We start from the raw sequence: 15,478 nt of genomic DNA, 5'->3' as shown, positions 1-15,478 counted from the left end.
CGAGGCGGGGAGCGTGCGAACGGAGGCCGCATGCGAACGGAAGCCGCGGAGAGCCAGGGAAGACCGCGGACATCGGGGGAGGGGCCAGCAACGACTGCCGCCTGCACGACCACTGCCTGCACGAGCGAGACTGCAAAGGGACTAGCCAGGACAATGGCAGAGTGCAGCTGCCAAGCGGTCGGCGGGACATCACGCCCTACGGAACTAATCCCAGGGAGGGGTGGGGCCGGGCTCCAGAGGCATTTATAGGATTTAGGCGGATGTTGGCTTGCTGCTGGGGGCGGAGGGAAGGGGTGTGGCACCTCGATATACAGCACTGGGAGCAAGCCACTCCCAGTGCTGACTTTGTTTTGGCTGGGGAATAAACCACCCTGCTTGCACCACGTTCCTGCGTTCCTGTCATCTTTCTCTCCTCAGGACGCCGACGGACGGAGAGTGATAGTATGTGGAAGTTTAATGGTATTACAGATATGGTCGCAGGATGGAAGCAGTTGCTAGTAAGGCCGCCTTTTGCAAGTGACTAATGGCGAATTTGTCAGTGCCAATGGTGTTGTTAGTAGTAGTAGTAGTAGTAGTAGTAGTAGTAGTAGTATTAGCATTAGTATTAAAATCTGATAGGTCAAATTTACACTGACTATATATTGCTACCTGAAGGAGGAAAAGTCATTTCTAAGCTCAGCACAAATTGTCCTTTGGGTTTTTACCAAGATTTCCTGCTGGGGAGAATTGCATCTTCCTGTCTAATTAGAGTAGATCTGCATCTGCTACTCACAAAGTTTCTTTTATGGGAAGATTTGAAATGGCTCTGAAAGTTCCTTTCTTCACAATAATTGCTTAAATTATTTGAACTGAAAATGCTTTCTGCCCATTAAATATAATTCAGGCTGTAGCAGATTTCTGAAAAGGGCACATCAAAATGCTGACATTTAAATATCTGAAACACCAGGACAAGTAAGCAAAGGTATAGTATGCAACCAGTGAGGTAGTTTTCTATCAAAAATGAAATAACTCAAGGAAAACAGAAGAGGGAGCAGAGAAAGAGTGCCTGTTTTAAATAACAAGTTGTTAAGCTATATTGTTTTCAAACATATGTTCCAGTGCTCTGAGGAACATACTTTCTGTATGATGAAGGTTATTAGTTATACACATATGTTGTAGCAGGTGTATTTATATTACATTAGAAAAGCAGAGATATATAGAGATAGTTTTCTTCTTAAGCATTTTCTTTTATCATTAAGCTAAATCTCAAGTGAAGGTTCAAGTGAATTTCTCAATTTACTCTAATCTTTCAACTTCTGATTTGGTTCCAATGAATGAATAAATTTATAAATATGTATACATTTATCCCTATATTTATACACGTACTTATACATATACATAGCGCTTGCACAATAAATCTAGTGAGAATATATGGTTGGAATAGATTTTATATTTAATGCTACTGAGGTTAGTAATCAAATCAAGTAGTAATAATAATAATAGTAAAGTTGGAAGGGACCTCTATACTATACCTGTGCAAATTAGTCAAGTAATAATTTATAACAGAGACACAATTTACTACATCTTTGCCTTTCAATGCTCCATTTTGTAACAGGTTGGTTTTAACAAAATAACAAAGTTGGAAGGGACCTTGGAGGACTTCTACTCCAATTCCCTATACAAGCAGGAGACTCTATATTATTCAGGACAAATGGCTGTCCAATCTCTTCTTAAAAACCTCCAGTGATGGAATACCTACAACCTCTGGAGGCAAGCCATTCCACTGATTAATTGTTCTAACTGTCAGGAAATTTCTCCTTAGTTCTAAGTTGGATCTTCCTTGATTAGTTTACATTCATTGCTTCTTGTCCTGCCTTCAGGTGCTTTGGAAAATAAGTTGATCCCCTCTTCTTTGTGGCAGCTCCTTAGATATTGGAACACTGCTATTATATCATCCGTAGTCCTTCTTTTTATTAAACCAGATATACCCAATTCCTGCAACGGTTCTTTGTATGTTTTGGCTTCCAGTCCCATAATCATCTTTGTTATTCTTCTCTGCACTCTTTCTAGAATCTCAACATCTTTTTTACATCATGCAACCAAAACTGGATGCAATATTCCATATGTGGTCTTACCAAGGCATTATAAAGTGATATTAATACTTTGCATGATCTAGATCCTATGCCTTTGTTAATGCAGCCTAGGGACTGCATTGGCTTTTTTTGCAGCTGCAGCACACTGCTGGCTCATATTTGAGTGATTGCCCACTTGCAGTTACTACTACTGAGTCATATACCACCTATTCTGTACCTTTGCATTTGGTTTTTCCTGCCTAAATATAGAACTTTACTTTTCTCACTATTGAATTTCATTTTCTTAGATAAGGCCCAGTGTTCAAATCTATCAAGATCCTTCTGTATCTCGAGCCTATCTTATGGAGTATTTACTTTTCCTGCCAGCTTGGTATCATCTGCAAAGTTGATGAGTTCCACTGATGTATAATATTGAAGAGTTACTGGGCCTAAGACAGAACCTTGAGGTATCCCATTGCATACTTTCCTTTATATACATGCAGTTCCATTAAGGCCTACATGTTGAGTGGGGTTAGTCAGCCAGTTACAAATCCATCTAGCCCACATTTTTCCATCTTGCCAAGTTATTATTATTGACTAGGTTGTCATCTACTTTATCAAATTCTTACTGAAGTCCAAGTAAATTATATCCACAGCATTTCACTGGTCCACTAATTTTGTCACTTTGTCAAAGAATGCAATAAGATTTGCCTAGCATGATCTGTTCTTGATAAACCCATATTGGCTTTTGGTTATGACTTTTTTTCCTCTATGTTTGCAGATTTGTTGCTTGATTATCTTTTCCAAAATCTTTCCAGGTATACATAGGTTGATAGGTCTTTAGTTTCCTGGATCCATTCCCCCCCCCCTTTTGAAGATGGGGACTACAACAGATCTTTGCTAGTCCTCTGGTAGTTTTCCAGTGCTCCAGGATCTTTGAAAGATATACTTCAGTGGTTCTGAGATCATGTCTGCTGGTTCCTTCAGAACCTTGGTGTCATGGTTCCGACAGACGAATCTCTTCAAAAGAACTTCGAGGCATTGTTTTCCTTAAAAAATCTTTTATTCGAGAAACAAAGTATCGGCACTACATAGTTGAAGCCAAAAACTGAATTCCCCTCCCCTGGCACAAAGTAGCAAAGCTCAATTCCCTCCTCCAATTAACAATTTTTTGTTACCCAGGCCCAGAATGGACTTCTGGAAGCGGCATCCACACAGAGAACCAGTTGTTCACATATTTGAATCCCACCACTGGGAATGTCTGCGTACATACTTATAAGTAACAATGTAATAGACACAATAATAGAAGGGCAGGAAGTAGCCTGTTATCTACAGAGAACAATGGACTTAGAAGAAACATTTGCATCTTGAGATTCAGGGGTTGCTATGGAAATGTTCTGGTAAAACTTACCACAGGTCGCTGTGTGCTTCAACGACCTATTCCCCAATTCCGTATGTCTCAATTTGTCTATTAAACAATCCCATTCATCTGAAGACTGATTCTCCCACAGTCCACACAAAGATTCTGCATTAGATTGAGAGCTGCTGTAGATCCATGTTCTTATAGCATAATTTAGGCTGGTCACTGAGGTGATTTATATCCACTTTAGTTGTAGCACTAAATAAAATTGCATAATTTATTTCCTTGTTTCTTTGTAGTCTATGGGCACTAAGAGCTCTGTGGGACATGGCAAACTTAAGTTTTCACAGAAACATTTGTACCACTCAACCTCCCACTGATTGAACTCAAAGCTATTCATGAATTTTAAAGTTAATAACCAGTATTAATTGTCCCATTCAGGTGGTAGCCAGTACCACCGTAGTGAACTGAAAGAAAGTTAATCCTAATAGATTCAGCCACTAAAGGACTTAAAGGACAATCAACACCTGACCTGTCAATCTAGATAGGCAGGGATATCTGAAGCCTGCAAAAGTCAAATTCTAATCATCTCCGGTAGATCTCTATGTATTCCCCTTTGTTCTTCTTGGTGTTTTTTTCTCCGAGCTGTCTGAAAATCCAGGTAAGACAAAAAGCTTCCAGCAACAAAAACATGGTTTAGAAATTAGGATATTGTAGAGCAATCTGAGGCATAGTGGAAAGTGGAATGCACATTAGAATATTGATTTTATTTTATGGACTATACAATGAAGAATTGTGAGTTCATTTTGTATGCATTTGTGTCTTTGTGTTATAAATTTAATTTCTTCAGAAATATTCTCTTCCCTTTGCCTTTTGTTTTCTTTCAATTCACTTTCTATTCTTTAACTTTATACTTGAATTTTTAATTAATCAGTGATTTTTATTCTGGGAAGCACTTTAGCCTGACCATGTATACTGTCAGCTAGCTATGGAAGTAGCTTCTTCTTGAGTAAATTTGGGCTAAATAAGATTTCCTTGGGATAAAATGGCTGCTAGCCACATCATCATACAGGATCTTCCAGAGTTATGGGAGGGTTGAGGATTTAGACTGTGAGAGTCTGAGAGTCCAACCGACTACTCCCCCGTGCCTGTTACATTCCTCTTAATTTTCTCTCTTTGGACAAACAGCTTATACTGGATTTATGCCTACATGCCTGAGTGCAGCTTCTGAAGAAATCACCTGGCTGCTAAATTTTCATGTCAGCCTTCCTCCACTGTTTCCAATAGGAATTTATATGCAGAAGGAATGATAAGGGGCTTTGTATTTCATGAGTTGTCATAATTTAGAAGCTGGGGTACTGAATATCATTTTTGTGGTTTCTTCTGTGGACTACTTTTGGCTTTGCAGAAATACTAGTTACATTAGCTATTCCTGGCCTGTTCTCTATGTTCTGAGGCTAGCAGGAATGAAGACAATTGCTTAGCTGACTTCAAAATGCTTTTTATTAAAGAAGGGAAACCATGCACGTGGAAGTGTCTTTTGTTTTATGTATTATTGAAATGGCCTTATCTTGAGCAAAATAATATAGACTTGAGAAAATCAGTCTGCATATACAATTTATTTGATCAAGGGTCAAATAAGTGTTGCATAAAGAACTCTCTGAAAAATTGAAAAACAAAAAGGATAATTACAAAAAAATGGAAAGAGGGACATATATCTGAAGCAGAATACCAGCATATAGCTAGAATCTGCAAAGATGAAGTGAGGAAAGCTAAGGCTTAAAACTAAGACTTGCAGCAAATGTCAAAAATAATTTTAAAAAGGTTTCTTTAAACATGTAAAAAACAAGAAAAAGGTCAAGGAAACAATTGGTTCACTAATGGGAGAAGATGACGAGGAAGTGATGGGTAGCAGGGAGAAAGCAGAACTGCTTAATTCATTCTTTCTATCTGCCTTCACGCAAAAGGAGTCCTAGTAGATAACCGCTTAAATATGAGCCAACAGTGTGTTGCAGCTACCAAAAAAGACAACGCAACCATAGGCTGCATTAATAGAGGTAGAGAATCAAGATCATGTGAAGTGTAACACTTGGAATATTTAAAATAGTAAAATAGGTTCCTGTTTAACCCTGGAAACCTAGCATTGTTTTCTCTCAAAATCTATGCCAAAATATAGTTAAGTTTGAAAGAGGTTTTGTTTGACACATTTGTTAGCAAAGTCCTAGTGAAGACTCCTTTTTTCATATTTGCCTGATGATCATGGTTACTTAGCTGTATTCATCTTCCAGTTTTCCTGATTCTTCTGATATAACAACCTGATAGGCTTACCAAACATTATTATATTTTGATTACATCCTCTGCATTTTGCTGCTTAAGAGATGATATTGCTAATTTTAATCATTCTAATGAGGATGATATTCTCAAACAGTCAATTTCAATCTCACTGAAGAGGCTGTAAGCATGATTCTTTTTCTACAAAATGCCGGGGTTTATATGTAAATCAAAGTATTAAAACAATGAGATGCAACTCAAATTTTATAAAATTGAATTCTAAGCCTCACATTCTACTTGGAAGTCTTTAGTTATGTTAACGTGTTATCTCTTTATCCTTGCAGATGTTTAAAATGAAGTTTTAATTGGCCTTTGTATCAGGCAGATGTTGCTTCTCTTTCTCTTCCAGAGTGAAATTCTTTGTAATTTGCTTTATATCTTCTGTATACATATTAACTTTTTTACTTATGCCGAAGATGCAGGGTTGATAGAAATGGTACAGAAAGTTTTTCTGGTGGAATAATTTTGTTTTATTAAATTTAGATTATGAATGTTTTTAATCTCTTGCATTAATTAAAAGAATATGTGTCTAATTAAAATTAAGTCTCATTGACTTGAATAGGGTTTATTTCTTGATAAATGAATCCAGGATTACAATCTAAACCTCTTTACTATGTAAATTAGTTCCAGCCATATAATTCTATATCCCCTTCAGTGAAACTCAGGTATTCAGAATGAGCTTGAAAACTACCAACGTCAAATGGTATTGCTGGTCCATAATATTTCTTCTAATTTGCTTTTTCTCAAATTTATTTCATTTATTTAAGAAAATTTATATGGCTGCCCAAACTAACTCTCAATGACTCAGGGCAGCTTACTAAGATAAAACCTCAAAATAAAAACATTACAAAGCAATAACCCCCCACCCGTCTGGCAACAACAGTCAATCAAATAAATCGCTTTATGTACTCCATCAAGCTCCCCAGACCTCATTGACAAAACTAGGTTGTGATGGATCACTCAGACTTTGGCTTGGACCAGGGGTCTTCAAACTTGGCCCTTTTATGACTTGTGGACTTTAACTCCCAGAATTCCTCAGGCAGTGCCTGGCTGAAGAATTCTGGGAGTTGAAGTCCACAAATCATAAAAGGGCCAAGTTTGAAGACCCCTGGCTTGGACGATGAGGAAGAGCCAGCTCTGGGAACATCTAAGAAGGCACTATGGGGAGCACCAGGGGTATGTGGAAGGCTCTTTGGCAAATTTGGATCATCTAGGCAAGGCACACCAGGATTCTGGGAGAGAGCACCTGGATAATCAGCCAGTTGTGCAAGGAGGAGAAGAGGCAGAATTGTAGCCACTTATTGTGGATGATCAATTAGCCATGCAGGCCAGAGAAGAGGCGCAGCTGCAGCTGGCCAGAAGAAAAGAAGTTGCCACCCCCAGCAGAGCTGAGCAGAGGGAGGTGCAATGGAAGTCGGCAAGGCTACTTGCAAGGAGCCTTCCTAATGAGGTGCAATAGTCGATGCCTATTTACTTCAGCGTTTGGAGCCCATGGCTTGTCAGAGACAATTGTTTGTAATCTGTTCATCCATGAATAATCTTGATCCGCTGTCGTGAACCTATTGATGCTAAGCTACCTTCATCAGGCCTTGAAACTGCTGGAGCCATGTTGCCACTGTCGTGCCTTTGAAGCCATCAAAGTAAAGCTGCTTTTGTTGTCCCTTGAACTCATTGAAATCATGTTGTTTTCATTGTGCCTTGAACTCATTGAGAGCATGCTGCTTTCATTGTGTCTTGAGCCCATTGATGCCAAGTTGCCTCCTTTGTGCCTAAAACTTATAAAGTTCCCATAGTTACCTTGAGTTAAGATGGCTGGCCTACAAATCTTAATAAACAAACAAATAAAAACCTGCTGGAGTCGTGTGGTTTTTGTTCTGCCTTGAACAAACTGCATTTGCTTTGGCCGAATCTTGAACCCCGAGCATCATGGAGCTGTCATCCTGCTGGTGCCATTCCTGTGCCTTAGTCATAAAAGAAACTGTGGTCGCACTTCCATATGGAATTGGTTGTGTGAAATAAACACACATAATCTACTCATGCTCTCTTTCTCCCCCCCTCTCTCTGTGTGTGTATGTGCGTGCGTGTGTGTGTGTGTGTGTGTGTGTGTGTGTGTACCAGGACAGGACACAAATCTTTAGGGCCTCACAGAAGAGTGTCAAAAAGGGGGCCAATCTTATATCCATGGGGATGATGTTCCATACGGAGGGAGCCACCACAGAGAAGTGCCTTCTTGATCCCACTAGATGTACCTTCTTAGGAAGGGATCTATAGCATTCCCTGCCTCTGTGCTCTGGTAGATTAGGAAGATGCAACCTGGAAAAGACGGTCCTTCATATGGCAAATTTATTATACAAACAAGGTTTCCAGTTGCATAATGGAACCTTTTCCTCAGCTCCAGCTATAGCATTGTTCTTTTTTTTTTACTCCAATATATTTACCAATGTAGATTTGAATCGTGCATACACCTTATGCTATTGAAAGGTATAAGAGAGACAATGTGATATACCAGTTAAAGATTAGGACTGATGAGACCCATGAAAACTTCAAAAGCATGAATTTTGCTGTGGGCCCATACGTTGCAGATTTTACTTTATATTTAGCAACCGTAAAATTTACACCTGTGTCCAAATAATTTTTGGTTGATTATTCCTCATATACTTTTTACTACTCAGTTGATAGACACTACATAAGATCCCTTGCCTATCTTCTTGTAAGGCATCTTTCTTCCATTTAAGAAAGCTTTTTTTCCCCTTTTCCTTCCTTAATTTTTCCATAATGGCAATAAAGTAAACATGATTATCTGAAATAGTCAAAAGCTGCAACACCACTTTAATCTAGATTTTTTGGGACTGTGAACAAATACTACATACTGATTGCAAAATGAGATGTTCTAGAAACTCATGCTTTACGAATGCTGTACATGATAATCTTGCCATTTGTTTTGCAACATTAGCCCAGATATTCTTATTTCAAAGTGTCAGTGAAAGCAGAGGTACAAACAGCAAACAAGATAGGCCATGGAGGAAAGAAACAAGCCTTTTTATAATAGGAGGATAGACCAGATGTACAGCTCAAATTTGTCAAGTCACTAATCAGTTAAATCACACTGGTTAATTAATTCTGTTCAGTCCCATTCATTTTCTTCTAAATGATTCTGACTCAGAAACCCCAGTGGGAAACATGTTAAACACACCATACCTCTTCCAGCTGTACCATGAAGGTAACATTATGCCCTTGTTCTGATGTCAGTGTGCCATCTGATGTGACAACCCGAAGTCCTCGTGGGGCTTTGCCAGGACACTGCTGCGGCTTGGCTGTGTACTGCTCACGCACACCGTCTGTGCAGTTATTAGACACAACCTTCCTGTACCTGTGAAAAGAAGAACAAAGAATCCTGAAGAGGCCAGCTACAAGCTGCTTGTTTCTAATGATAGCTCCCTTTTCCAGACCATCACTGTCATGTGTCAGATATTTAAAACCACTGAATCATGAAACAGTATAAGTTGACTTGGTACAGAACTTTAGCCACATGTCATGCTCTGATATTGAGCAGAAGAACTAACACACCAGTTATCAGAGTTAACGGCACTGGTAAATGTATATGGTGCTATTTTATCAGAATAAAGTAGCAAGTAACATTTGCCACTACTATGCTGGGCCAAATAAACTCACAAGTGTGAGGGGATAAAGGAGTAAACTTTCAGTTTTATAACTCAGTATATATTTTTTTACCTGCTAAATGTTGTGATAGGAAATTTATAGGATCATAGACAATACTGATAAATCTTAATGGCTGTTCTCTATTTGTTGAGGAACAGATTAAACCCACCATTTTGGAAAATTTGAAAAGTGTTCTGATATTATTGCAATCAATAAAGGATAATTATACTTTTTATATTTTTTTAATAATCCTGACTCAGCTTTCTATTTTTAAGTAGTATTACTCAAGATACAAAGAAAACCATGGACTGGGGAATAATATGGTAATGGGTCAATACCATTAGATTACAGTTGATAATATTAACAAATAAAATTTTACAGCTTTGACTACTTACCCAGTGCTATTGAGATAACTTTGACCAAGACTGCAGTCTTTTGACAAAGACGATGGGTTATACCAAAAAGCTGGCAAACACTGGCCATTGCTGTGGCGCTCAAATCCATAATCACTAGTTGGAGAAGAAGAAACATTACTTTAGTGGAATGCAAGTTGCCCATTGCAGTGGAAACATCTAAATTCACATATAAAACCATATGATTTCTTTCAGATACATGCACTTACTACACATACAGATACACATGTTTGGGCATACATCTTCCTATAAATTCCCCATGGCATCTGGCATTCATAAACCAAATTAGCAGAAGCTTTAGCCTTATTTCTGACCAAGAAACTAATCTTCCATCTACAAGATCTTATTTGGACAACAACCTTAACGTTGTCGAGTTTCTTACAATAGCTATGGTTTACAAAAAGCAGGTAATATCTTCTAATTGTTTCAGACTTTTTTTGTTTTTGTTCTGAATTTTAAATTTTATATCTGTGTTTCATTGGTGTTTCTGAATTTTAAATTTTGAATTGGAGTTTTATTAGTCTGAGACTACGTATAAGCAAGTTAAATAAGTAGAGGAGAGTGATCTTCCATCATTTTATGTTCACACCATCCAGTGAAATACAATGTGCTGTAAGAGAATGACTAGCTGAAGATTGCCGGTAACTATATAGGACGTGCACCAAGGTCTTTTTCTTCATTCCAAACCTCTGCAAATGAATATGTTAATTCCATTGGACAAGTCTTTTGTTCTGCTGTTATTCTCTTGATATGTAGTTGTAACATTCTAAATTCTAAAACCAAGTCTCACCAATTTAGCTTATGATGGTTTATTATAAATCAATAATGTCTTCAGAATGTTTCCTTGTTCTACTGCAGATGTCAGAAACTGGATGTAGTTCATACATGAACAAGACATGTATACTACAGTAGCTGATCAATTGTCTCCGCAAAATAATCATCTATGATTGTGGAGAGGAGAATATTTCCTTTGTAGCAATAGCTTAAAAAAAACCCTAGATTTTGTTTTCTTTCTTAAAAATATGTAATCTTCCTGAGTTTTTTCTGTAATATATTGATACTCAGAAGAAGGCTAGCTGATTTCAAATGTAGTGTACTTATTCAACTTTTCCAAGTTATTTTTGAAGTGTTTTTTACTAAAGAAACTAAAATATTATTTGATCATTAAATCAGCAATAAAACTCATTTTAATATGCTAGAAGAAAGCAAATATTCATAAATGAATGATGCTTTCTCTGGAATCTGATTGTCAACAAACTATAATGCTTGTATTGCCAAACTCTCATGTATTAATATAATTAAAAAGTGATAACATTGAATCTGTATCAAAGGTTCAGGAATTCAGTTTTAAAAAGTCTACAAAATACATAACAAAAATACAGAGCATGATTTCCTGTAACACAAGTGATTTATGCTTGTATGCTACCTGTGCTTTTCTTTTTTATATGGGAAGGGGGTTTTTTTGGTATTTTAGTTGAATGTATGATTTATATTCATGTACTCTAGTGAACAATTTTATATTTTTAGGTGAACAGTAGCAAGGTTTAAGTCTTTCTGAGAGACTGCACAATTGTTTGATTGGGCTTGGATCTATTAAAAGGGGTAAACATAGCCTGCATGTGTCAGCTACCCATCTTCATCTTCTTTGAAGCTTGCTAGCAACTGCCATAACCAGGGGGGAGGGGGCATTTGGGAGTACTGGAGATGTGAAGGAATCTTGTGGGAAATTGGAGAGTATGGACATTGACAGGAACCAGACGCGCTAGAATCATCTTCCTCCCTTCAAGGACACCGGCTCTGGGAAAGGAATTTGCTCTGATGCTCTGATATCGGAATGGGACCTGATTGGACTACTCTGGGGGGGGGTGATGGACTTTGGGGATTTCTTCAGAGCTTGCTTCACTCATGCTGCACTCAACATCTCTAGTAAAAGTACCTTTTCTCTAACACCTATGGAGTCAAGGGTTGTTCTTTCCTAGGGAGCAGATTGGGGCCAGTCTGACAGCATGATTCAGCAAGAATAACAGCTTTCCTAGTTTTATATCACAGGTAGTCCTCAATTTACAATCATTCATTTAGCGATCATTCGAAGTTACACAGGAAAAATAAACGACTTATGAATGGTCCTCACACTTGGGCACATGATCACATGATCAAAATCCAGACACTTGGCAACCAGCATGTATTTACAACATTTGCAGCATCCCATGTCTGCATGATTGCCATTTGCAACCTTCTTAGATGGCTTCTGACAGGCAAAGTCAATGGGGGAGCTGGACTCACTTAACAACCATGTGATTTACTTAACATCTGCAGTGATTTGCTTAATAACAGCCCTGGCAAAAAAAGGTCATAAGATTGGGTGCAAGCCACTTAATATAGCATAAGCAATGGAAATTCTAGTTCCAATTTTGGTTATACGTTGAGACTATCTGCATTAATTCCAGCACCATTGCCTACATATACATGTATAGATAACTCTCATATCTTAGGACTCAGATACTGATTTGGAAGAAGCTTTCCAGGAAAATCTGTACAAGGTCAGCTTCAGGTACAGTATTTACGCACTTCTGATGTCATTTTTTTATTTTCACATAATCTGGTAAGAAGAAACATGTCTTGAGAATTGTCCATAAAGAGGAAAAGTTGAGATAGGTGGAGGGGGGGAAATTCCACATCACCTATACTACCATTGTGTTGCCTTTAGTAATCACCCACTCCTCTTTCTACAGATCTGGTCTTAAAGTACATGGATTTTTTTTCCAACACAAAACCAGATGAACATGTTAAGATATAAATGATATCAATTTGTATACCCGAATGGCAGTGTAAGAGCACACACAAACACACAAAGCTCAGGCTACTGAGAAATGTCACCAGCAGCTCCATTGCATCTCATTATAAAGGCATTAGTATCTTTTCGTCACCTTGCAGACCTGCAATCTAATGAATTTGTTGTTTCCTTTCTGTTGCACACAGAGCACTGATGATAGTGACAAATTGCTGCCTACCTGTAGGCACAATATAACTAATATCACCTGGAGCAGCAGAGGATGAAAATGACTGTTAAAATCCAAGCAGGGGAGTTGAGTGCACCCAGAGAGGCTGCATTACATCCAAGCATCTGGTATTCGCAAGGCATATTTTGCTTTTCATTGTGTGACAGGTTGAAACCAACTTATACATTATATGCCTCTTTCTCTCTCTTCTTTCTGAGAGAGTTTTTCTAGGCTTGTGGTTTTAAATGAACATTGAACCCACAGGAAAAGGAGACAGTCTTCACATCTTTGCATACTGTGTTCCCAGTGAAAATATCCTCATGTAGATCAATATTCCACATTATATAGTAGCACCTTATGATTATATAATTAATTCCTGAAAAGTGCATCCCACATTAGGAATATTAGTACTGTAAACAACATTATGAATTCTGAATGGAGTTTCTTTAAGCTATCCCAACCAACAAATGAACATTTAAGTTGGCATCCCTCCATTTGATTTTTTTTTTCATATTCCAAGAAATGTTACACTGAGTTTCCTGCCAGCTGAAGTTTCTAATCCCAAATTAAGATTATGTTCCCTTTTAAGGGAAACTTAATAATCATGTTCATAAATCACAGATATGTGGGCCTCTAATACACTACAGGTAGCTCTTAACTGCAGTCACATGATCACAGTTGAGGCACTCAGCAACACATTGGTGATGTGACCTAAGTGACACGACCTCCTTGCCAAAAAGCAGCACTTATGGTTTTCAGCAAAATCACAGCATTTGTTTCATGGCTAACACACATAAAAAAAATGGTTGTAAAATTGTGTCAGTCATTTGACTGATCCATTTTATCACTGTTATGACATGACCAAATTATGATTCAAAGTCATGGTGGAGTTTTATTGGACACAGCGATATTAAGTCTTGCAAAATTCAAGGATGTTGTTGAAAATTTTCTTGGCAACCACAGAGCACCAAACTACTTTCGGTTGGCTGACTAACTTCTTACTGCATACAAAATCATGAAGTGGAACATGTCACTGAAGATTCATTTTCTGCATTCACCCTTGGGACCTTTTCCTGAAAATCTAGGTGCAGTTATTGACAAACATAATGAAAGTTTGGCACAATGGCAAAAGGGCATTAGGGCAACTGGATCCCTCAGTGCCGGCTGACTATTTTTGGATACTGCAGTGAGATGCATCAGATACTAAGCACAAACAAAAATCATTTGCAGCAAAACATTTTTGGCCATGTTCAACTCATGCAGCAAGTCAGAAACATTATGCGATTAAATACATTATAGACGTTAAAAATCAATTCCATATTTCTCAAGATTATGAAATGATATTGATATTTAGCTTGAAGGGATCTATCACAATCACCAAAAGTATTTCAGGAAGCAAAACTTTTGGAAAAAAAATTGTTGTCCAGTAAAATCAGTGACTACCAATAATTGTTTGGAGAGCTAGATGGACTGCAATGCCCTGAGATACCTTGGGTTGATGCAGCTTACCCATTAAATTTACTCACTTTAGAAACAGATCTATGAAATCAGAGGGAAGCTGTTGGAAATGAGGGGAGGAAGGTAAAAAACGTGGGGGAGAAAACAAAACAGGTAAAAAAGGGGAGAACTACAGAAATAAGAATTAGTGGAGTGACTAGGGGCAGACTGGGGAATGGAAATGAACATGTGCAGATGTGGTGAAAGTTGAAAGATACAGGAGCAAACACAGAGAGGTGGGATGGAGCTTCTGATTGGAGCTTGAAGAAGGAGCTACAAAGAAATCAGCAAGGAATGGATGAATCAGAAGAAGAAAGTGAGGAGCAAATTAAAAAGAAAGAACATTATCTGCCTCAGTGTTCAGTGAAAAGTAATTTACATGTGTCTCTGTCTCTCTTGGCTGTTGATCAGGGTTATGTGTTTTGTTTGCTGTACTTGCACCTATCTGAAAAACCCAAGTAGAAAACATGGGAGGCTTTACAAGATCCATGCTCCTCAATAGGCTCTGATTGAGTGAATAAGTGACCGACTATAAACTGAACCTGGGAAGTTTGTTTAGGAAGATGCATGTGGTTTTCCTTTCCCTCCCCCAATTTTTAATCCAAGCCAATAATATATCACACAGATATGCATTTTAATATTAATTTTAAAAGAATGGGGAGATAAAACAAACAATCTGTGTTAGAATGTAAGATTAGGCCTTAATGAAATTCTAATATTAGAGGATATAAGTAGCTCAGGGTTGAACTGCTGAATCGTTTTTTCTCTCTTGGTTTGCTTACAGATATTTCTTTACTCCGATTGATATCATCATCAGTGCTGGTGAGTGTGGGGTTTGCTCCCACTCTGCCAGTTTATGTGGAGTATAATTTTCTCCTGGGTAATTCCTTGATTAGGGTATTGCTTTCTGCTTGATTGTTTGTCTCTCTAGTATAATCCCAGCTTATCTGTGTGTTTATGTAGAAAAGAATGTACTCTGGACTTTTTGTTTCCTTCTTAGTTTTTGTTGCCTCTTCTGAACAGTGTGTAAATATCATTTATTTCTATGTGTTTAAATATGACTAATTTGTCTGAATGTCAAGATTCCAGGAATTCCTTGGTATTTTTGGATTTACCTTGGTGTAGGATGTTCAGTTTCCCATCTGAAATTGTGGTTGAGCATGGCAT

The 15,478-nt window shown here is 37.9% G+C and overlaps 1 protein-coding gene across 2 annotated transcripts in view; it reads right to left on the bottom strand.

Annotated features, from left to right (window-relative positions):
• SORCS1 (sortilin related VPS10 domain containing receptor 1) overlaps positions 1-15,478 on the bottom strand; it is a 424,943-nt gene that overhangs the window by 33,986 nt on the left and 375,479 nt on the right. For both annotated transcript variants that reach the window (XM_015814373.1, XM_029283822.1), the window contains exons 17-18: positions 9,798-9,911; positions 8,941-9,112 (exon numbers count right to left, since the gene is read on the bottom strand). In XM_015814373.1, coding sequence (XP_015669859.1) covers positions 8,941-9,112; positions 9,798-9,911 — 286 coding nt within the window. The remainder of the gene's footprint in view (positions 1-8,940; positions 9,113-9,797; positions 9,912-15,478) is intronic.

Source organism: Protobothrops mucrosquamatus, unplaced genomic scaffold (assembly GCF_001527695.2).
Source record: "Protobothrops mucrosquamatus isolate PMUCROS unplaced genomic scaffold, P.Mucros_1.0 scaffold245, whole genome shotgun sequence".
NCBI classification, from domain to species: Eukaryota; Metazoa; Chordata; class Lepidosauria; order Squamata; family Viperidae; genus Protobothrops; species Protobothrops mucrosquamatus.
Note: the sequence above shows the minus strand (reverse complement) of the source record. Positions and strands in the feature narration are given on the sequence as shown.